Genomic DNA, 24,980 nt, shown 5'->3' with positions numbered 1-24,980 from the left:
CGACCCAATCTTTACCTCGGGTTTTCAAGCAATTGGTTGCATTTTCAGTACTACAAAATAAAACCCGAGGGAAGCCTAACATATCTATTCATACATAGCTATATTAATATTTTAATTTCCAGGCTGTGTCAGCCACCCATCTGGCACTCTTGTCCATCACACTCTGGAATCAGCTCCTGTTTGACAGGCACTGCTTGTGTTCTGCTGCAAGCCTTTGCATATCTGGGTGTTTGAGTAATTCAGTGAACCTGAGCAGCCCTGCCAGCTACACCTGCGAGTACAGCAAAATGTAGCAAAGGGATGGGCGATCTGCAACACTAGAGGTTAATGCAGGGCTGAAGCTGTAAAAGCCTCCACAGGAAACAGTGTTTTCTTACATGTTTCTTCAGAGTAAATGACAGGGAAAAGACTTTGGCAGCTCAGGTTTTTCTTGGTAAACTATAACATTTGTTCTTAAATGCCTCAGTGTTAAAAAACGAAAGGTAATGACAGTCCAAGAGGTTCTGGGTTACTGGGAAGGTGCCTTTGTCCAAGCCACTCCCTGTAGAATACCCAGGTATGACTTAGGTAACATCACTCAGTAAAGAAAAAAGGTTCTCTTTACTAAGCTGCTTTAGTATAAACATTCCTTTCAAATTCGTTTCCAAAAGCATCTTTGGTTGTTTTCCTGTGCAAAATATTTACATTCCAGCCATGAAGCTCAATGGCATATCTTTAGCAGTATAGCACTCAAGAATGATCATATTTTTTACATGTGGCACCTGCATCTCAGATAACTCTGTGTCTTTCAAATGCCTTTTTAGCCTTCAAAAGCAAATCTCTGTCTAACCTGCATCTGTAGATAGTGATGGGCTGCTCCAATCTAGGAAAATTTTTTTTGGCATTCACACAAGACTGTAAGTAACACTGTTCAGACAGTAACCTTTATTAAAAAAAAAAAAAAAAATAAAATCTACCAGACCCATTAAGATGCATAAGAAAAGGCTGTAGCTTGGGAGTGAAAATGGGTGCTTGGATTTCTGAATTGAGACATTTCAAACCTTTTAATTCAGTATGTCTCTACATCATTTGGTAGTCAAGTACTGACAGGTTCATTCTTTATGTTTTATTCTCTGCAATTACTAACAAATGAGCACCTTTACAAGCCATTCACCTTCCACCAAAAGTAAGCTTTCTTGAAAAAATTAGTGAGGAAAAAAGAAATCCTGCTGTATTCACTGATCTACTAGCATAGTTTGAATGTCTTTGAACTGCTCCTGAGAGGGTCATATGTATCTCCCTTAGATCATTTCTTATACTAGGCTTTATTTGGTTTTTAAACACAAGCCTAACTTTAACTGCTGTGGGAATCTGAAGACGTCTCTAATCTCATCACTACCTTGGATTCACTATGAAACATGCCTTTACATTTTTTTATCCAGTAAACACTCAAGTGAAAATGCACTCCTCAGAAAAGCAACTTAAGACAAACATCCCTCCCCCCAAAACTAAGAAACACAACAGCAAGAGAGAAAAATGAGAAAGGAGATCAGCTTCTCTTTGAAGGGTCGGTACCTTTTCCTGGACAAAGCTGGCGTACCCCAAGGAGAGGGGAGAGAAGTCTCATTTGTCAGGCAAGGAGGAATCTGTTCTGCACGACTACAGACAAAACAGACAGGGGTAGGACAGAGAGGTTAGAGAAGAAACCAGAGGCCATAAGCTTGTTAGTTTTACAAAAGCACCAATAAAACCATTATTCGGATACATCCTTCGGAAACAACATGGATGACAAAGGACAAACTGAACAACAGCCTCAGGTGAACATACACATGCAAAGTGTGCACAGGTCTTGTGGTGTGACTCTGCACTGCTTGTTCATTGCTCTGCTGAGATTTACTGATACCAGTAAAGCAGAACATCTTTCAGTGTTCAACAGCAGAAATTCAGAGGAGAAAGTAAAGCTTCAGTAAATTAGGTACAACCAACAGGGGGAAGAAATAAAGTCAATGTAAATTCAATAATGAATGATGAACAGAAAATTTAAAGAAGGAAAAATCACTGAAAATAATAGCCAAAAAAAAAGGAACTCGGTGTGTTATTTTATACAACATCACCATGGGATTTACTTACCCCATTGTTTCCTCATTCTCGACTGTTAGCCAGTGTCAACTTCTACAGTACAAGTAACACATTCTTAATACAAACTGCCCTCCTGCTACCTGAATGCTTTAAAATGAGATCAAATAAACTGATTTCTGAATTTGGCTTTTTAGTGAGTGTGTGAGAGGTGAGTGTGCGTGCGTTAGGGTGGGCTTTTTGTTGGTTTGTTAGTTTTTTTAATTTTCTTTAAAGAAGAGAAAAACATTAAGATCTGCTGCTTTGGGGGCAAGATGATATATCCTATTGGTCCAGGGTCACATGCACTCAAAGGCTGGGGTACAAATAGCTTCAAGGTCCCAGAAGCTTAGGTCTGTGTTTGATGTTTTGTACCTTAAATTGTGGGCAAAAACTACTTTAAGACAAGCCAATCTTCAATACATACTTCACAAAGTTTTGTTGTCATTTTGAACCAACTTTAAGACACATTTCTGTTCATTTTGAGTCTCATTATAATTTAAATTCTAGTTGTTTAAGTATGGGAGTGTCTCCCAGTTAAATTAAAAAAAAACCACTAATTTACAGACTACCTAGAACTTTAAAGAATAAGCAAATCCATGTAAAACAAGATGTCAGTCTTATGTGCTAGCAAGGAGAAAAGGAGGCACAGGGAAGGGCTTATCTCTTATAGTCTCTTAAACTACTTGAGAGATGGTCATAGCGGTAGTGTTCATCTATTTTTCCAAATAATTAGCCAAAAGGCAAGAGGAAATGGCCTCAAGTTGAACCAGGGGAAGTTTAGATTTAATATTTGGAAAAAAAAATTCACCAAAAGGGTTAACAAGCATTGGAACAGGCTGCCCTTGGATGTAGCTGAGTCATCATCCCTGGAGGTCTTTAAAAGATGTATAGATGTGGCACTCAAAGACACGCTTAGTGGTTGACTTGGTAGTACCAAATTTATGGTTAGACCTGATTTTAAGAGTATTTTCCAACCTAAATGATCCTATGTTTCTAAATTAATCATGGTATTATACTTCAAAGCTCCATATCAAATGAAAGTTTGATAACATGAAATTAAGATATGACATTCAACAACTGAATTTTCATTTCACTTAACAAAAGCATAAAAATCTAGTAGCTCAAATGATGATAATGCAACCTGTCAGCCTATCAACCAACAGGTTGCTTCAACACATCAAATATAACCATAAACTGATATCTCTATCTTAACTGCTGCCACGATAAAAACATCCAACATCAGAGAGAATGCTGTACCCCCTGGAGAACACCAGCAAGCCAAGTCATTATTTGGTCAGATGTTGACACCTCCTCCTCCTCCTCTCAATGGAGTGAGGGAAGAAGGAAGTAGATTAAAATGGAAATAAAAAAGCTTGCAGTGAAGATATCTGGAGAAATATTTTGGAGAACACTAGTGTGGAGCAGGCAGAGAAGATGAAAGAAAAGGAAGGGGAAAAAAAAGGCAAAGTTCATACCTGTCAAAAGAATCTGTTGCTACCTTGTAGAGGTAAATAAAAAGTTTGCTGCAGTGCCTTAGAGTAGGTGACACAGAATCCAGGGATATTAGGTCATCGTCCAAAAGTCTTTGAAACAGTTGTGTATTTGAAGGGAAGACATTCAAGGGACTTATTTTCCTCAAGTCTGAGAAGCAGCCAAGCAGTCGAACAGCATCTGCCAGTTTTTCATACTGGATCTCTGTCTTGAAGAAGTGAGAGTTGGCTGGCTCGTAGCGCATTGCTGCAGTCAATGTGCAGAACACAGTGTGAAGCAGTTCAAACACTTGGTTCTGGTTTACTTTTTCCCAGCCATTCTTGGGTGGTGAGCACAAAGATCTTTCCATGGCAACGAGTAAAGATGTGACGTACACAAATCCACCGACTTTCCTAAAGACAGTTCTTGTGCGGTGACTCTCTCTCAGCACCAAGAGCAGGGCCTGCGGACAAAACAAACAATCAAAACAACAGCAACAACAAGCAGCAGCATTACAAACAGCTTGGAAAAAGGTAGAAACATTTTTGTTCACAAAACACTGTTGTGCTAGCAAAATCCTTGTGTCATTTGTCAGAATTTGGTAATGCCTAAAGTCTCCCAAGATCAACTTTGTACTACAAAAATTCTCAAAAGTTAACCAAAGAAAGAAAAAGAGTAGGGGGAAAAGTAGAACAGGAAAAGTAGAACATTGCCCCTTATTTAGAAATAAGAAATTACCTTCCAACAGAAAAGACCTGACCAAGCCAGCATGGAGCCCAAAATTGCCAGGTAATTCTCTTAGTGACAAGGTGGAGAATATCTCTGTAAGAAAGGAATCTTCCCTGCCATCACACTTCACAATTTCAAACAAGAGCAGGCAAATAACTTCTTGCAGCAATGAGAAATCTAAACCTTGTTGCATCCTAACAGTCTCCTAGAAATCAAGAATGCAGAAGTACCTGGCAGCTATGAAGACACAACAGCAGTTAAATATAACAAATATTTAGCAAATGTGGGCAGTAAAAATTAGCCAGATAAGCCCACTTATTTCTAGCTTTCCTCTAGAAGTCTCTGAATTGAGACTGAGATTCTATACTTTAAAAGTTTTTATTCAAAAATAAGCCATAGAGAGGAACAAAAGTGGATAAAAGTGGATAAAACCTTACTTGCTGAACAAATAAATGCAAAGCCATGGTATAAACAGCAGAAAATACATCAACTTAGATACTAGAGAGTAATACTCATCTGCGAAACCAGAGGGTGGAAAAACAAACAAAAAGCACCTGTCATGGGAAGTTTGACCCACATGTGAATATAGAAGAAAAAATCTCCCTACAGAAAGCATCATAAACAACAGAAAAATGTTATTGATACAGAAAAATAGGCCAGGGGGAATTTTCCATGACCAAAAGTTAGCTTCTTCAGAATCAGGCTGCTTTTTTAAGCACTCAGAAGATGGGCAGTGAAATAGCAAGACTGTCATCTCTCTGAAGGCAGTATCTCCTTTCTTGACAAACCTGAACAAACACTAAGAGACACATCACCACACTGTTCTGGGCTGTCAGTTCCATAACCAAAACTCCTGAGAACAGCACCAATGGAAGACAAGTACAACAGGTCAAGGGAAAGACAGAAATCCTGATTTTCTGTTAAATCCTCTGGGGAAGTGCAAAATCTTTTCTCTCCCCTTTAGTATGGTGAATAACACATGCTCAAAAATTACTGAAGACCTTCACAGACATTACACAGTAAATGAATAATTTTACTACTAGCTTTCCTGTCTTTTGGGATAATATGAAGCTGTTCATCTGCCAGAGAAATACTACAGCTCCTTTGAACAGAGATAAACCTAGATGTCTGAGTTCTCTCCATTAAGACTCAATTGCTTTCTACTATTTGCTTCAGCTTTTTTACCCGAAAATAAATCAGTGTTTTGTCAATTTAAAAAAATAACATTAGTTACTCTGAGAAGAAATTGTGGGTATAGATTAGCAAACAGAATACCTAATACAACAAGAAACAAACAAGAAGTTTTTTGCTTCTTCCTCCACTCTCAGCCTTACTTTCTTACTATTCCACTATCTTGCTTAAGCAAGCAAATTCTTGGGCTTTATCTTCTGTGATCATTACAATTTGCATTTATCTTAATTACTTCAGCATTCATAGATACAAATTGCTAAAATAAGATACCACAGAAAAGGCAAGCCAGTGCTGAAAATAAATGTATGTTACTTGTTTGCCTTTTTTCAATATGTATTCCCATTTTTTTGAACTGAATAAGACCCCACTAGGAAAAATTATCATAACTGTAGAACTTCATTTTCAATCCACAAAAGTGATGAAGCTAAAAACACATCAACTGGCCTACATCTCCAGTTCTGAAGCTTACCATGGATAGATGGTAGAAAATTAAAAAACATGGATCAAATAGCAAGAGTCAATTCACACAGTACAGCTCAATCCAATGCCCATCTCAGTGTTCTCTCCCTTGGAACCACCCCTTAGGAGCAGGAGTGCTGAGGCAGAACCCTTCACCTACCCTTAGGATGTCAGTTTTGAGCTGCAGTTCCGTGGGTGGGGCTGAGTGCATCAGCCCCAGCAGGGTGCCCATGTCGTCCTCCCCACTGGGTGACAACACCAGCTGCTGGATGATCATCAGGGCGTGCTGGCGGCACTGCGGGTACTTGACGATGTTATGCACACACCTGGCACCACCAAACTCCCTGAAAATGCCTGCTCGGGAACAGGGAGGCAGGGTTAAGTGCTTGAAGAGTCAGCAAAGCATACCCAGTGGCAAATAATGACAACAGAACAACAGCAAAGGTGTTTATTTTCATTTCTACAGAATGAAGGGCAGAGTTTTATCTCTGTGAATGTGCGTGGGAAATATGGATTTGTAGAAAATTCTCAAAGCCTGGCAGGAGCTCACATAAAAACACATCTGTATGCAAACTTTGAGATAAAAAATGCTGACTTACAAATGCCACAGACAATAGGACAGACATTGCTGAGAGAGAAATGAAACTGGAAACAAGTTTTAAATGATGGCCTTGCAAATAAGACTGGATACTTGGGAGAAATAGAACTATGAAAGATGCATTGTAGTAGGACCCACGAGGGGTAATTTTAGATGATTGGCCTTAAGGCATTAACAGCATTGTGTGGCAAAAGCTGATAGGCCAAGAAATGCTTATAATGTGTAGTAATTAGGAAATAGTTTGGCTTCTAATTTTGACGGTGTGAATTGTAACATCTGTACTGTCTCACCCTTCACATCAGACTGAAAATGGAATAACTTCTCCATTTCTCCTCCCAGTTGCCCCATCTCTGGGTCAGAAAAAGGAATAATCTGACAAATTGGTGCCCCAGATGTGAGGCAGATAACTCGGCTAATTTTGTCTGACCTGTCGGAATGCCTTGAGGTTATTTTTGTAATATGCTGCTGAAAAAAGTGCTATCCTGGAATTATAATTCTCTTGCAAAAAGAGAGGAGTTGGATTTCTACCCTTGTTGATGGCTCAGTCAGGACTGAGATCTGACAAATGTGTAATGATTTACTATTCTTTTTCCTCCCCTAACACAAATAGAAATAGAACTTCAATGTCTTCTGACAAAATCTTTCACTAAAAGGATTGTGTACAAGGATGGAAGTCAGCTCTAAGAATTTCCTCAATAATTCTGCTACTCCAAAAGCAGTTACTCTTTTCATGCTAGAGGCCAAAGGGTCTCAGGATTAATTAAAAAATGTACCAAATCTTCCATGTTTTGTGAAGACTGTATACTGTTCTGTTTTAGGGTAGTGTTTATCTTACATTTAGCAATGACCTAAATATGCAATTTAGCAATATGAACTAAAAATATAACTGGGATGTTTCTGGACAGGAGCACTGGTCAAGAAGTGGTTCAGTCTATCCACATAATTTGTAAGATTCTGCAGAAGATTTTTTTTTTGTGGCAAGACCTATTTCTGTAGAGATTAAGCTTAAGTCAAACAATGGTTTTCAAGCTTACTGACTAATGCAATAACTGAAAGTTATATGAAAATCGATTCTGAAAACATTACAAACCCCAAAGTAGAATATATATGGCATACCTAATGCGTGTTTAGTACTGTGTCAGCACCTAGAGCATTGTCCTATGTTAATTACTGAAGATGAAAACTGACTGGGGAAATGGATCAATGCTGCATTACTACATCAAAAGGGATCAGTTTCCATGTGACTATAAACTCAAAGAGCAATTTAAACGACCAAGTTGAGGATTAACAAGTTGATTCCCTTTAACATACATATACAAACATTAATCCCACTATCCATTTTCTGCCTCCTGCTTTTTCCCTGATGTCCTTTGGATCAGACATGGATTCAATGCAAAAAGAGAAGCCTCAGATCTTGAGACAGGTTGAGTTTGTTGCGTCCCTTCCTAGGTAAAGCCCATCTCCGTTGTGGTCAGGTTTTCATAGAGACTGGGGTAACATTTTATATTTCTCCCACTCTCAGTGTAGGTTCTCAACTATCCTGTGTGGGACTGGACACCCAAATTTCCTGTTGAAATGTAGTTAGCAGTTATGCAATACTCCAGAAAGCTTATCAGAGACACTGGTTTAAGATAAGAAACCAAGTACTGAATGTGGTATGAATCACTGCAAGGCTGGGCCTACTTATGCTTCTGTAACCTATAACCTATAGAGCCTATAACCTCTGTTGGCCTCTGGACACAGTGCCACTGTGCACACATCCCAGTATAGACAGCAGCTATAGATATATAGTATAGTATAGATATATAATATAGATAGCAACTTTCTGAGAAATAGTTTCTCAGCTCCTCCTGTATACTCTGACTTATTTCTGAACTGGGAGAGCTACTGATGAAATGAGGCCCTTGAACTCTCCAAGATTCCTCAGAAACAACATCTGTGGCATCATCCCAAAGTGTTGATGTCTTTTACACTCCTCTGGTGTTTCCCAAGTGCATATTCAGAGATTAAATCAGTCCTGAGAAGCAGCAAGGAGGTCTTGATGACTGATTGATGCTTCCTAGGTGAGGTCAGGAACGCCATTTAACAGCAGTCAAGGATTTGTCACAAGGCAGGTGGACACTACCATGGTTCCAAAATCGCTAAGTCTTAGTTAATGAAGCATAATACAAAACTGCCTGATTTAGAAAAGGACAATTGTAAGAGCTTTGTTTGTACATACTGACTGGGAATAACTCTTTAAAAATGAAAAGACATCTTTAACTAAAGATACAGGCATTACATTAAATAGACATGACACTGTGAACACTGAACTACATTTCTAATTATGTGCCTAAATTTTTAAATATCCAAAGCGTGTTTCAAGCACTACTATGAATTACTGTAGAACTGTTGAAGAGTCATGGGGTCTGGTGTTTGCCTTCAAGTAAACAATACCAAAGAAATTCAAGTTAAACACTATCTTGTTCTCCGTTATTTTATGCACTCTAGGTTATGCTGTCTACTCTCTTTGCTGAGAAAACTTGACCAGAGAGAAAGAGTATTTCAGTGTATTTGAAAACTGGCCTGAAGATAGAAAGTCAAGACATGATTTTCTGAGTTACTTTTTTATACATATCTTGACAACAATCTCTTTACTCACCTGCATTTGTGTTTGATCCTTGTAGTAGTACTGTCAGGGTCTCCATAACCAATAAAGCCAGCTGCTTTTGGTCCTCAAATGAACTGTTTCTTGAATCCACTACAAAAAAAAATTCAGAATCTAAAGTCAGAAAACATCACTCTTTTCAAATATGCTTCTTGATACTTCCCACCAACAAAAACTTTTATTTTCTTTGCTTGCCCAGAGAGCATGCAGCCCCACCATTTTCCAAAGCAAGTTGAGATTTAGTCTACACATGCATTCCTGGGAAAGTTTAACTATGAATCATAGGAAAAGTTAATTTTATAAAGCCAAGAATTTAAACAGACGTTTTAGAGCACTGTGAGCTCCCCTGAGAGTGCCTGACATGGCAGCTATTGTTTTTTCAAGCCACAAAACTGCAAGTTGAAGATGAACTGCATCTGTTTTTGCTCAGTTTCAGTATATGAAGAGAGAAATTCCACACAAAACCCACAAAACCACACTCACGTAATTACAGCAAACGTGCTGATTGCTCAACAGGTGTAACAGACCAACACTGCAACTGGCATAGAACACATGGAGTAACACTCCAGGAAAAACAGTGGGGTTTTGTTATTTTAAATTACTCCAATAAAAAGTAAACCCCAAGACAAGGTCAGGTGCACCCAGGCAGCACCCTAACTAGATGACAACTTCATCTGTTTATTTACAGGAATTGATTGTTTTTCAATGGAGTTGCTGGCAACAAAGCTTTCTAACTAACCTACAGCTAGCACTTGCTAATGAAGCTTCACAGAATTAAACCCAGGTGAAACATCCAGCAACTATGGTTAAAAATTAAATGTCATGGATGCACAGAAGCTCAATTGCAGTTTTAGTGAAGAATGTAAAAAAAATTGTGTGTATGTGGGCATGTAGGCTCCTACGGCATGTGTCAGAGCCTGCTCTGCAGGCCTAGCAGCTCTGCAGCTTATCTGGGATGCTCCAGTGCAGATAATTGATCTGAACAATTATTTCTTTAATGCTTAGAAAAATGTAGACCCAGCTTATAAAAAAGTCTCCTATTAAGAGCTCAGATATGCACTCTATAGTATTTTTTCAAAGCTGGGGTTAAACAAAAAGGTACAAAGTACCTTTTGTTAAGAACACTGATACTACAGTATTGCTCCTTTACTTTTTTCACGTCAAGTAACTAATATTGAACCAGTACATCAAAAAAACATTTAAAAAGGAAAATATGAGCTCCTACTACTTGGCATTCATACAGCATCATTCATTAAAGCTAGCCTCGAGCTACTCTCAAGAAACTGAGAAAAGCAATTCCAATGAGCTTTTAAGATAGCACAGCAGTCCTCAGCAGAATTCAGCCCTTGAGGTACATGTTCAGACTCTCTCGTTTCTCCTAAATGTTAGACTCCACTATTTCCAGCCAAAAAAGACAAGTATTAGCAAAATGGAAAAGGACACACTACCTTGATCATTCAGTGCCTGAGTGGGATCTTTCAAAAGAGCTGCATATTTATGAAGCAGATTTACCATCACCTCCAGAAGCCCCACTTCCCTGAAGACATCCTTAAAGATGTAGTCATGACGAGTGAACTTCAGGAGTGTCTTCATGGCAATGATGCTACACTGAAAAGAAGTGCTGGATTTTAAAAGGATGCTCACACTGATCAGTTCTTTACAGGGTATGTAATTCAAGCTGAAGACAACCAATTCCAGCATCTCAAAGTATTTGGTCTGCACTTCTGGAAGTTTAGGAATTTTCTCTGCAAACTGAGACAATGTGTGCTGCGATTCCAAAATGAAGTAGTTGGCATTGTCCGCCATATAAATATTCGTGATGGCATCAAGGATGATTTGTGCTAGATAGTTGGTTTTTGCTCTCAAAAATGCATTCTGGAGGACAGAAAATGCTTGAATATTCCTCACACTATGACCTAAATCAGGAAACAAAGTGGGATGGGAGGAAAAAGGAAAGAGAAAGTTCTTAATCATCATAAACAATGAATACACTTATTAATAATGATCCATGCATTTTAGTAAGTGGGAATAAAATACCAGTGTATGAGGTCACTTTTAATTAAAAAAAAATCATTAAAACTAACTTCAGAAAAGCCTCTACACAACCACTTACACTGCAAATTCCACAACCTACTATTCTTTAAGACGGCATCTTCATCTTTGATAGCAGGAGTTTATATAAGCAGGTAAAGATGTTGATCAAAGAATTTCTTTAAAATAGGTAAGTGCACTGATTTAGTGTTGACATGTACATGAGATATAGTCCTAGAGACAAAGTAAAGCCTGCCCATCATATACTCAGGCCATAGGAGAACTCATTGTAGCAACAATTATACATTCTGTATTCTGTAATGCAGAATGCAACCCTTGCAGCTGGGAATCAAAAAACTTTGGCAGGGTCCAGTACTATTAAAAATTAAGGAATTAAAACACAGGGAAAGAGCTGTAAAGGATAAAGTAGCTCTAATATTAGCACACAAACATCTCACATCTTTAAAGCTCAGACACATTTCCTCTTGTAAGTACCTTCAAGTTGACTAAAATCTCATTCACTCAGCTAAAGAATGCATAATTTATGAGTGCTCCCCAAAATTTTCTATGGGCAGATAGTCTACTCAAAAGATGCCTTAAATTCAACTTTTTAAACCTCTGTAGGAATAATACAAGACACAGTGGACAGATCCCACAATACAGAAAACAACTAATGGTAAAAAATTACTAACAAAATTAACAATCTGGAGTGAGAACTTTAAAGACATTCTAAACAAAGCATTTAGGATGTTTTAACGACAAGATCTTATTTTATTTTTTTTCAAATACCAAACTGTTAACCTGATTTGAAAACCCTTTCATAAACAAAAAATTCTTATTTATTACATATTCTCTATGGCACACTACTCTTCATTTCTGTAAACTAAGTTGTCCAACTGAACAGTAAATTCAATTATCTTCAGCCTAGCCTCCCCATCTTCCATGTCAAAATTTCTATAGAAGGCAAGAGAAAACCCCCTTGTAAATGAACATGGAACAATTTCAAATCTGAAAGAGTATTAGTTACACTGTAAGTCACACTCAGTTGTTCCTAAAAGGACTTCTTTACATGCTTTCTTTACTACGAAAAATGTTCAAATGAGGGGATTTAGAGCTTATTAAATGTGACAGGAACATAGGAGTGTCAGATACAACTATTTCTATTCTAACATAGTATCAATAGTTTTTCCAGGTAATCAAGCAGATTAATAATTATTTTTGATTATTAGGAGGACCCCTGAAGAAACCAAATTCTAACCAGCTCTTCAGAGTTCAAGAACTAAAAGTATTTAAATAGAAGTAATTGAGAAAATTAATAAATTGAAAAACACAGTCTTCAAAAAGAGACAATTTGCCAACATTATGAAAAGCAGGTAAAAGGAACAAATACCACAAAGTTAAAAAACTCTTTTGCAGATTGCAACAGACCATGGTTCTCTCATAACATTGTACCAGAAAAGCTGATCAGCATAAAAAAATTAATATTATAATCAAAACATGGAGAAATTAAACTCTGAGTGTTCACCTTCTTCCTCTATTTAGTGCAAAAGAAAAACAATTCCTAAGAACAATGAACTCTCTCCATAGCAGAGAAAGGAAGTCACTGTCCAAGGAACCTAAGACGTATATTCATTAGTCTATAAATCTATAAATGCAATCCTATAACAAACTTGTCTTGTGCAGTGGTATATCTCATAAGAAGTTCAACAAACTAGCTCCACAGTCACTATTAAATTCCAAACTCCTTAGTTACATACAAGACTAACTTGAATTTTAATTTTATGCACAGGATATGAAGCATAAGTTTATTTTTACACAACCTTTTCTCCCCCAAGACTTCCTCAACCTTATCTCCAAATCATAATTGACTGTGGTTTCAAGCACACCACAGATTTTATCACTCTGATCACACTGGCGATGAAATAACAGATTTCAGCTCGCAAGTTACATTTGCCTGAGCTGACAAAAGCTAACAGAAAGCAAACTGGGGTGGGGGAAGGATTAGCACATCAGCCCTTCATATCAGTTCAGTAAGAGCAGCTTAAAATACCATAAATCAAATCAGTGCATCTCTTCAAAAAGATAATCTCTTCAAATCTCCATGTAGAAACTGACAGCTTTGCAGTTAAGAGGCTGGACCTCTCCTCAAAGACAAAAGCCCTAAGCTTTCTTTTTTGGGTACCAACCCCAAAATAAAATCTTTGAGACCAAAATAACTGAGTATTTGATACACAATCATAGATAAAGAACCTAGACTTGATTGCAAAAGGTTTGTGCAATACACAGTTGCTCTGCATCTTGTCATTTGCACTTGGAGCAACAAAAAAGTAAGCAGAGAAAGAAAGCAAACTCACCTTTGCCTGCAGGCTGTGGGACTGCAAATCCAGGTAGCAGGAAAGGTACTCCAGTGGTAACACCCGCTGGCTTTAATTCAGTGACACCGTATGTTGTTAAGGAAGTTATCAAATTAACTAAGTCCTTCAAAGCATCCTTAGATTCAGCTTCTTTTGCCTGTTCTAATCTAAAGAAAATACAACAGATCGAGTTAGCACCACTAGTTTATCTGAATTCAAATCACTTTAGTAAGATTTGTTTTATTCTATCAATTTAGAGAACAGTTTTACTGCCTTATTCCTGCAGTATTTTCCATATTCATGTGTCATACCATTTGGTCAAACTTTGGACTTATAAGAGCAGTTATTTGCCATAGGAATTTACCTCATAAATCTCTCCTTGAACTTAACAAGTTCTGCTAAAAACCAAAAGACATGAAAATTACATTAAAATTACATGAAAAATCCTCTCAGACATAATGATAACTGTATAGGAAAGTACGTGGATAGTCTGTAATTGAACAGATCTGTAATTAACTTGCTAGATTACATCTGCCACTTTCAGAGTGAATATTTTGTGCTAATGAAATGGTATCTTGGTAAAAGCCTAGCACTTAGAAGCATGGGTTGAAGCACCCTCACTAGAACTACAAACTCGTACCACCTTTGAACACAAAAGCATGGAAATGTTAACCTCCCATTCCAACCACTGTTTACTGACAGGAACACACCATCAGACCAAACCATGAAAACCAACTCTGGATCATAAAACCATCCTCATTTTCCTGCTCCTTCACCACAAATAAAACCATGTTTAATTATGTACTAACTCTGTAGATCTCAGGAGTAAACTGGGGATCACATTCTTCTATTCACTCAGGCAGTGCAAGCTCTATTTTGCTTCTTGCTGACAAGTGATTGTGGGAGCTCTTTACAAGCAGCTCACTCTGCATCCTCCATCTTCTTCTCAGTCAGACATGGCTGAGGAAGGAACCTCCTTCAAACAGTCACTACAGAAGCGCTGAGCTCACCTATGATCATTCCACTAATCTTCCACATGCCCTGCCCTTTCACATCATCCAGGTGAAATTACCAAAGTGCTCCTCTTGTCCCCACAGATCCTCTGGAATTTCATACTGAGTCACCTTCTGCACACGTGCTTCTGCTTTTCCAGCACCAAAGCCTTTCCTCTTTCCAGCTTGAGACCCAGTGTCCAGATTTCATACCCTTAACATGACATTTACCTTCACAAAAGTCCCCCAGAGCTTACCAATTCTCTGTGGGCAGGTTTGAGCCAAAACAGAGAGAATACATTACTGTGGTCCATCACATAAGCCCAGTACATGGACTTATTCAAGACCACTGTTTTTTGAAAGGAACTATTTTCTTCTAGAAAACTACCTCAGGAAGAAATGAAGATAACACATTCCCATGTTATTAACCTTTACTGATGATCCCAGGTGTCCTCCTTTTTCAATGAGACATGTAAATCCCCAGTCTTCCTATGCATTTGGCAGGGATCCCCCATTCTTTGATTTAAGGATGAGCAAGCTCAGGAGAGAACTTGTTTAAAACACTTTATCTACAGAGAATCACTTTGGTGCCTCAACATGTAACACGACAGCATGTTCGCCTCATATTTCCCCTAAACTCTGGCTCAAAGTTTCTGGAAAACAACTGCATTTGAATTATACTGCCTTGACTTAATGCATTAGTAAATATAATATACTCCAAAACTCCAGTTAGAGGACAAGAAATTCCTTAACAGGTGCTTTTGTGGCACCAAAGGTAACTTATGAATAACTTAAAGTGTGATAAAAAATTTCAAATGCCATGTCTATGTCTGGTATCCATCTAAAACAAACAAAAAAATCCCCCTCAGAAGTATACAACATAGTGGAAAATTTAATTCAAATATTTGGGTGCCAAAACTCAGCATACTAACACCAAAAACAGGGAGATAATATTAACATTTCTCAGTAATAATGTCTTAAGCATCTTTGACCCAAATATACTTTGTTAGGTGTATACTTATAGTTATGCAGTATATACCTTGGATTTGTAAAATGTATATATTTTACAAGAGCAACAGTTAAACTTTCTTCTTCAGAATTTCATATCCAAGCAAAGCAACATAGATTGCCCATAGATTTTACAACAGACACTCTTTTCTTTCTCAGTCAGAAAATTAAAGAAGTTTCTTTTCATGGAAAGAAAGAAAAAAAGAGATCATGGATAGATTATACACTCAAGGTTTTTTGGGCAGGCATTTCATTAATAAAATTATTCCCTCATAGTATGCACCACATTTTCATACACAATTTTTCATTATGAAAGCGTGATAAGACAATAATATAATCCTAGAATTATTTAGGTTGGAAAAGACCTTCAAGATCATTGAGTCCAGCTGTTAACCCAACACTGCCAAGCCGACCACTAAACCACCTCCTTAGACAAAACAAAAACTCCAACCAAACTCAAAAGTCACTAGCTGCAGCCAAAATTTCATGTCCTGGATTCTCTCTAAATATAATATATTCTCTCTAAATAAAGAAAACAACTATTTTCTTTACAAAGCAAGAAACATTTAGTAATAAGCCAGTACTAAAGAACAAAAAGTTAAAGACTGTAGTTTCATAAATGGAGAGGAGCACAGAATTCAATGTTTTGAATATCTAATATCTTGTCCTAATATCTTCATTCCATAATGATCTATAATCAATTATTTGTTTAAACCTATTCATGTACTCTTTATTAATAAAACATTTTTGAAAAACGTTCAGTGATCTGTGCATTTCTTCAACCACTTTTGCCTACCTCAGGAGGAGGTCACAGAGGAAGTTGTATCCTTGCCATATCCTAAAATCATCCAACAACGTTTGGGATACATCACTGGAGTCCTTGAGAAAACAAGAAAGTCCAGCAAACATCTCAACTATTTCTAGGGGAGAAAGGTCATCAGACTGCTGCATGTTCTGGACACACGTGGACAAACATTCCTTTTCTGAAAAGAATTGCAGTGGAGAAATTTAGGATTTTACTGACATTAATGACAGCAAGAAGCATAACTAACACATAAAATACAGCAATAAGGTAACTTATTCAAGCATCTCTTGTCACAGAACATTTAATATCACTTGAGGATGAGAAGGATTCTCAAGTGGCTTTAGATCAGAACCCTGACCTCTTTTTGCCAACTCCTTCCTCCCTTTTACAACCTCTACTCTTGTAAGGAGAAAACTGTGTAGATAAATACTAATTTTTACCTAAAAATTCTGACCAGATAACTCAACAGAATAAAAAGACAAATATGGCAACCGTAAGTAATTCAAAACCATTTTTTAAAAAAACACAAAGTTATACAATGCACTGACTCAAAGTGTTATTAAAACCCTACATATAAACTTTTACATCATGTCATCTTATTCCTACTCTGGTTAGCATTTCATTGGCTGGCATCAGAGAGATAACTTGTCTTGCTCTGCATAATTCTCACATTCCATCAGTTCATTAAGTCAGTAACAAAGTTTTCTCAAATCTATAGTGAGAAGTTAAGTTGCACTCTGTTTTAAAGATGCTCTCTTTAATTATTTGCTATTTTAACTTTGCAATATGCACAACACAAACACGAATCTTTCTAGCTAGACTGATAACAAAATTTCCCAGAGATTAAATCAGAGCATAAGAGGGTGAAAGGATGCTCCTTTGCATATGATGAAATATCTTAAATTTTTCCTGAATATAAGATGAGCCTTGTGACAGATGTTGTTATCTCTCAAGTCAGGTTCACTTTTTTAATCAAAAAGCAAGAGGCAATGCTGACTGGTTTTCTTTTTAAGATTTCATCTCACTTTTTAAAGAACCTAGAGTATCTTTCCATATGCCAGTTTCACTCCTCTATGGATCAAGCCCATAGACAAAAGCAATAATGGTAACAGCTGTAATATGCCAAATGACAGTCAAAACTCCAGTTATTTTCTTTGTTGCAATTAATAACATCTTCACACATACATACACCTTCTACACTCATCAAAAGCCCACTAGAAGCCTATCACCTTGTAAGTCCTATCTAAAACCACTCAACTTGTGGCTATGCTGTGCTTTTGAACGATACTGTACATTCACATCTTTCTGACTGGAATTTGAAACACACTGCTAGCACAAGAAAAAACACAGACTGAAATTTTCTGTGAAGTATGTGGGAGCAGGGTGATGTATTTAATAAACCATTAAAGTGGTTCTGCAGAGCCTTGTAACTACTTGCTTCTCAGGGTGTGAGCAGCCCAAAATTGTGAGTTTCTTTTCTTCCAGTAGGTGTACACTGCTAAAATATATAAGGATGTTAGTTCACTTCAATACTCAGTCCAGTTTAAAAACTACAAATGCTTCCAATGTAGCCTAAGAACAACATCCTTGGGTTGGGAAAGCTGGGCTGGACCACAGGGGAGGAAGACAGCTGCCTGTTAAGATTTACTGCACCTTCACAGTAAATATTTTTCAATACAGGCAGTCACTGAAGTTACTCATAGCCTTTCCTTTTGCTTACCACAAACTCCACACCAAAACATGAGAGGAAATATCCTTCCAGGTTAAATTGAAATTCAATGAGACAAGACTCAGCTAAGATCACCTCTCACTACACAAGGGCTTAGAAATGTTACCTGTATGTAAATAAGTACATGTCCAAACTAAAAGCCTGGAAGTTTCCCTATTATTTGCATGCCTATTTCCCAAATAAAACTATGAAAGAGCAGCAGAAAAAAATCCCAATAAATACTACTGAGGAAAGACACATACCATGGATGTATTTCACTACATTGACACTAAGGCCATGACGAGATATGGTCATTAGTACTTCTCCTGCACTCTTCCTCCAAGGCAGGTTATAGGGAGGGCACCATGAGGTTATTGCACTGAACAGAAGCTGGAGATCATCCTTCTGAGCCAGTTCTTCCGCCGGGGACACAAAACTGCACAATTTTACTAGGATCTGAAACAAGAAGTCATTCAACAACTAGCATTAATACCTTCATCATTCCTAACTTTGCCTGGACTTAGTAAAAAGTGCAACATTCTTCCATTAAGGAAACACATTAAAAAAGGTAATGTGCCATTTTCCTTTGTGTGTTTCTGTACTCTGAGCACAAGACAAGGTTACTTGACACATGGTTATTCCAAGTCCCAATTCAGTTTAAAATGCTTACCAGAAGACTGCCTTAAATCTCTTAGGCTGACACAGCACATTTGCATGGACACCAGGATATTCCATTCTTGAAGAATCTGCCAGGTGCCTAATTTGCCGGTCTAAATTCTGCACTAAGGGAGAAGCTCTATGAGGCAAACTACTGTATCCCTTCCTAAAGCAGGAAGAAGGCTATTGATGGGTTGTTGGCAGAGCAGCAACCATAACATCTTGGTCAAATTAAGTTTGTCAGGAAAGGCTACAGGAAAACTGCAGGCCTACCTGAATAACTGGCACCTGGATCTGAATTTCCTAATTACCAAAACAAAATGCAGCCATACAAATGAAGCTACTACGTCACACTCCCTTTTCTGCATGTTTTGAGGATGTCTGATCTTTTGCATCTTGAGCAGGAAAAATTCAGGCTCCCTCTCAGAAAACCGGACGGGAAGGTCTGAAACCTCACCCATTCCAGTCTGTTCATTTGAGAGCACCACTTTATTATCAATATTAATATTTTTTACTGTGTTTATTTCAATCAGTAACAGCCAAAGATAACAAGTACTGGGACCAGTTAGATGAAAACAGAATAGTAGTCCACATGTTGCTCCTTTTAAGTATCTGTGCAGAAGAGCTGCACGTTTCTGTGCAGGAGGTATTTGTCAGAGACAAAAAACAGAGGACAAGAGGAAATTTAACCTCAACTGTGCTTGCAGGAAAATCCACCTCTCTCTTAGCCATCAGCTTTTTAAGAATCAAGGAAGAGTAAAACCTGGCTCAAGTGAAAAGTTTCTAGACTGCTCACATGAAGTATTTAGATTCCCCTTGCAAATTCCCTGAGCTATTTTCCCTTTCTTACCTGTACAAAGACTTTCTGTAGTAGCGCTCGGCGCTCTGCGAGAGGTAGCTCATTCTGTGCTCCTCCAACTACCTCAGGCACGTGTGGAAGGTCAAAAAACAGATATAGACATTTAACAAGTGTGGAAGGCACTGACATTGTAGTCATGCAGTCCACAGTTTTCTGAGGAAGAAGAAAACACAGCAAAAAATACCAGTTCAGCATATTATATATTCAAAACATCAGTGATAATGCAGTTGATTGAAATGCTGGTGTTTCTTTCTCACACCTTTGGTGAGGTGTTGAAACAGCCACCATCTAGTCTTGAGTGCCTATCCAAACAGTAACTTTAAAAATAAGATTATTTATTTACGTGACAACAGCACCTCATAGCCACAGTTCAGAGCAGTCATTGCACAGGACAGAAACAAAACCTGTCAGTCTCTGCCAACAGAAGTTAACAAGATAATTACAAGACCTTCAGCCAAGCCCTCATCAGCTATCAATTCTTGCAGCAGGAGAAATGGAAGTGGGAGGAGGACTATTCAATTTATGCCCTCACTTGGCAAGAAGGTGTAAGGAGCCTTAAGAAGCAAGGCAGTAGAAAATATGAAAGCATCAGTGGGAAGAAAAGACAAATTGATGTGGAGGCTGGTGACATACTAAAACAGAGATGAGAGGATGTGCTGAATACAAAGGCAGATTAGAGCAGAAATAACAAACCACACAGCTGCCCAGTGTACTGCCAGAGACAGCTCCCTGATGGAGGGCAGCACCAGAAGCAGAGGCAGGAATGATTCACTACCACCCACTCATCACTGCTGCTGGCCTTGCTTTTTGCAACTGCTGTGGTCCTCCTCCAGTAAGGTATGCAAAGTTCAAGGTCTGAACTATTTAGGTGCTGTATGTGCCATGCATCTCATGGGGCACTAAGCAGCAGTATGCAAGAAGCCTTTGGGCAGCAATAAAAGTTGCATCCATTATTCAAAAGAACATGATAAATTAAAGTCTCAAAACTACTTTTTTTTCAGGCAACTGAAACCACAAGGAGCTAAAGCAGAAGTCCTGTGGCAGTATAAGAGAAAGAGGATCTTAAAACAGAAAAGCAAAATATAGTTACATTTTTAGTGAGTGTTCATGCAGTTCATTTTATTATTGCTTCTGTCTCTTCCACCCCATAATTCATTTTTAGCTTTGCTGTTTCACACTAACCTGTCCTGATGAAGCTAGTAAATTGATTGTGGTGAGCAGCATCCAACCTCTACTTGCTTCTTCACTTTGATTGACCTCCAGAAACTGGACTATGGCACGACTTGCAGCCTCTGTAGGAGGCAGTAAAAAGAAAAAAAGCAGTAAGAATTCAGTCTGCAGAAGGGAACAACACATCCTCCCAGCAGCCCCAAGCACTGAGCAAAAATTCACCTTTACAGCACTACTTGAATAAAGGACTAGGCTTGGGCCTATGCTTTCCAGACACACATCCCAGTCTTACACACACACTTGGCTTTGACACTGACAAGGCTGTAAAAAGTACATTCTTTGGCCAGGCATCATCCTTTGACCAGTAGACAGATTTCAGTAACCTGCAGTGACTTTTCTTTGGGTAGTTTTGCTTTATCAAATACAATATACTTTTTCCAAAGACATGAAGTCACCATCAATTAGTGGCAATAGCTGAAATTTCTGAAAACAAAGCACTGCACTGAAACAACAGTATGGAGGATAATGGGGATTGTAGGGAAGAAGAGGTGCTGAAAGACAAAAGGAATTAAAAAACAGGGGAAAAAGTAAAATTAAGACTATGATCACCAATTACCACATCCCCATCCTACATTTTTTGAGAATGAAAATAGTAACAACTTATGGATAATTCTCATGATTGAGAACCACTTCTGGATGCTATTCTATATCAGCCAGAGCCAAAGACAAATACTCAGCCTAGTAAACAAGTTATCAGCCTCAATAAATAAATCAAGAGAAAATGCAACCCTATTTCACTGCTGCCTGGATACACACTTATGTAAGAATAATGCCAGCTGTGATGTTTGCCCATTACCTTTAGGAGACATCTCAAAACATTTTTCATTAATAACTGTGTATCAATCATCTCCTGTGCTTTTAGTGTCAACTAGGACAGAACAGGAAGGTGAATAATATCACATAAAAAAGAAATTACAAAGGAATTACTAATGGAGGAATAAATCTGCAGCTGAAGAAATATCCAATTTTAATATTGGGTTGCTTGCTTCATCTGCTGTTAAGACTCCCCAGCACACATCTGGGAAGGAGTTTATTTGAAAGGCAGCACATTTCATACAGCAAAGTACTTCTCAAATTTGTAATATCAAGTACATTGAGAAGATCACTTTCTGAAGCATCATACTGTAAGCTCTGCAGATTTGGTTCATTTATGCAATGGCTCCTCTCTCATGTTTTTGTCTGGCAGACTTTTTCCCATAACAGACTTTTGTACAAAGCACTGGCTTTTCTAATTCTGCTGCTAAAGTAAGGACAGGCCTATACCATCTCCTTCCATGAGACTGAAATGAAGCTTGAGATACCAATGTGAAAGGTAAGGGAATTTATAAAACTCACATAAACAAGGACAAGTAGGAATTTCCCAGCATGCTGACCTGAAACTATCAGTGCAAAGCACTGTGTGATTTTGTAGGTCTGTTCTCTTTCTATCCCACCACAGATAGAGCTGGGCAATCAGTCTGCCTGCAAGACTGGTACCAAGCTGGGTGTGCACAGCCTCCTTTGGGCACAGTCTCCAAAGCCACCAGTGGAACAAGGGCTCATTCAGTCATCTTTGAAAGTTAACTCAGGGGTTAAGCCCATGCTTCTGAAAAAGTTGTCATGCTGCTGGCAACCTGGCATAGCAATGGAATACTATAAATAGCAGTTTCAAAACTGTCACTCTTAATTAAGCACTACCTAAAACACAGACAGCATTTTAAGTGCTGGAAGACGTTCTCTTGTCATCTGCTCTGAGCAAATTTGATAGCGCTATCATTTAAGATTAGCTTCTATCATCAGCATTAGTCTTAATTTATTCCTTGTACCTTCTCCCTGTTTTTCAAGTGCCCAAGTCATCATTTAATATAACATACTCTATGTGCCTCACTTAGATGTCCTTAGCTCTTTAACTTCTGCTGCAGAAGAAAGCCAATTCAGGAGCAGGATATGCTAACCAGTAAAAACAGCAAAAAGACAAAGAGAAAAACCTATAAAATAATATGTAAATAAACCTACTATGACAACTGTGCAAGCATGTACACATGAATATTACCATGATTATGTGGTTACATGGTTAATACATGGGATTCATATTTTCCAGCATGGATTCCGTATATATGGGAGAGCGGCTTGGTAGACTCAAACAACATTTGTTTTACGTGTTAAGAGGTGCACTGCATCCTGGACTTCAGAAAACCAACAGGTAGCCAGGAAGGGAATTAAACTCATTCAGATGGGTAGCAAAAATCAGTGCTACAAGCACTGCAAGCAATGTTCTTGTCTATAGCAATAGCACTAAGGGCAAATTCAGTACAAGCTTTTAGTTAGATGGTCTAGAACCATAAACAGCATACTCCTGTATAGCTTATTCTGGAGGGGAATATCAGTGAAAAAAAAATACCTGTGTATATGCCAAGAGTGGGAGTGGAGGTGCAGTAAAAGGTATGGATAGGTGTGTCAGGGGGTGGTGAAGGTGAGGCTGAAGTCAGGGATCCCTTTTCTAACAGTCTTCTATAAGCCTCTGCTACTTTTGGGAAATGCCTGATGGCACAGCCAGGTACCTAAAGTTACAAAGTACAAATAATTCCAACTACCTAGACAGTAAGACAGAAGTATTAGCCCAAATAAAAATGTGATGGCACAAAGTCTGCCTTCCATCACCAGATGCAGAGTTGGGCTGTCATCACACGTGGCAGATGTGAAGTGGCTGATGCCTTTGCAGTGTGCAGAAATGAAGGGCTGCCCATCCAAAGATAAAACAACTCAACTGTGCCAGCTTTTAGCCTCACTAACACAGATGATAAAAGAAAAGGCTTTCTAGGATCTCGTGGAAAGGCTCTATATTGGACTACACTTGCCTTGCATAAGATCTGGTAGAAAGCACCAAAAATAAATAGAAAGTTGACCAAATGTAGTAAGATATAGGAGTTGTTGATCAGAACTGGCTTGTAATGAATAGTACCAGACAGGACACATCTTTTTCCCTTTCAGAGCAATTTCAATAAATGCAAACCAGAATCACGTTGTAAAGCAAAGACCCCCACAGAACAGGAAAAATATACATATGAAATGAAAAAAAACAATATGTGCAATCCCAGCATGTGAAATCATTTCCAACAGTCTCTTCTCAGCAAAAGAGAAGTTAACATACCAAAAAAGTCTGAAAGCAGCCCCTAACTGCACTTATTTATTGACAGATCTTCCCTATTAGGAAAACTTCAGACTTTATTAGGAGAGGAGACTGAAAGGCACCTTAGTAGCAGAAGATGATTCCTTCAACTATCATCTGTAATTCACCCAAATGCATGATGCATTTAAACAAATTATACCAGCTTCTGTGGGTTGGGGATAAACATAAAATTAGTTCTGCTGATGTGACAGAGATAAACTGCAGAAAAGAAAAAGAACAATAAAAAGAGAGTGTGCAGATCAATGGAACTTTAAGAAGAATAAAGGTAGGCATTGTCAGAGGCTAAATACAAACCACTGAAGTGGTTTTCTGCAATGACGATAAATGTTTATCAGCTTGATCTCCCAAAATGGTTTGAAGATGAGATAATGATAGTCTTTCAGCAGATCTGCTAGAAAAATGCCTGAAGAGGTTAAAAGCATTTTCAGTGGTGAAACAGTTTGAGTAGATCTGTGAAATTAAGAGGAAAATAAAGAAACTGGAAGTAGAATCCCTCCTCCCACAAAAAAACCACAAACTAAAAAAACTTAAATAAACCAAACAAAGGAGAAAAAAAAAAAAAAAAAAAAAAAAAAAAAAAAAAAAAAAAAAAACCACAAAAAAACCCATCACAAACTAAAAAGAAGGGTGAGAAAAAAACCAAACTGAAAACAAACCAACCTGCCCCTCCTTCCCCCCCAAAAATAACCCTTTAAAAAAGACAAAATCACTACAACATTCAGAGGGTATAAACAAGAATTGAAAGTGCTGGAAGGATTAGCTGAATAGGCTAGTAGTACAGTAAAAATAAATTTAGCATTCAATAGTAAATACTAAAACAAATACAAACAGAAAATGTTGTAAATATGAAATGAAAAACTGACTGAAATTAATGGCAACAAAACTTAACTAAACTTAAAAGGTGCGCAAAACAGTGATGTACACTAACTAGCCACATAAAATCATAAAAAAGCAAATAAACTTTTGAAACTGTCTT

At 38.0% G+C, this 24,980-nt stretch overlaps 1 protein-coding gene across 5 annotated transcripts in view; it reads right to left on the bottom strand.

Moving 5' to 3' along the window:
* WDFY3 (WD repeat and FYVE domain containing 3) overlaps window positions 1-24,980 on the bottom strand; it is a 154,898-nt gene that overhangs the window by 70,331 nt on the left and 59,587 nt on the right. For 3 of the 5 annotated variants that reach the window (XM_083861005.1, XM_083861006.1, XM_083861007.1), the window contains exons 5-14: window positions 20,788-20,897; window positions 19,597-19,758; window positions 18,353-18,545; window positions 16,373-16,559; window positions 13,577-13,743; window positions 10,640-11,107; window positions 9,186-9,284; window positions 6,107-6,300; window positions 3,573-4,030; window positions 1,555-1,638 (exon numbers count right to left, since the gene is read on the bottom strand). In XM_083861005.1, coding sequence (XP_083717131.1) covers window positions 1,555-1,638; window positions 3,573-4,030; window positions 6,107-6,300; window positions 9,186-9,284; window positions 10,640-11,107; window positions 13,577-13,743; window positions 16,373-16,559; window positions 18,353-18,545; window positions 19,597-19,758; window positions 20,788-20,897 — 2,122 coding nt within the window. Of the gene's footprint in view, window positions 1-1,554; window positions 1,639-3,572; window positions 4,031-6,106; window positions 6,301-9,185; window positions 9,285-10,639; window positions 11,108-13,576; window positions 13,744-16,372; window positions 16,560-18,352; window positions 18,546-19,596; window positions 19,759-20,787; window positions 20,898-24,980 lie in introns of those variants that run through there. The other 2 variants (XM_083861008.1, XM_083861009.1) reach the window with 2 other exon arrangements.

The sequence above is a fragment of the Zosterops lateralis genome, assembly GCF_965231275.1.
Source record: "Zosterops lateralis genome assembly, chromosome: 5".
Lineage (NCBI taxonomy): Eukaryota > Metazoa > Chordata > Aves > Passeriformes > Zosteropidae > Zosterops > Zosterops lateralis.
This window is presented reverse-complemented; position numbering and strand designations above follow the sequence as displayed.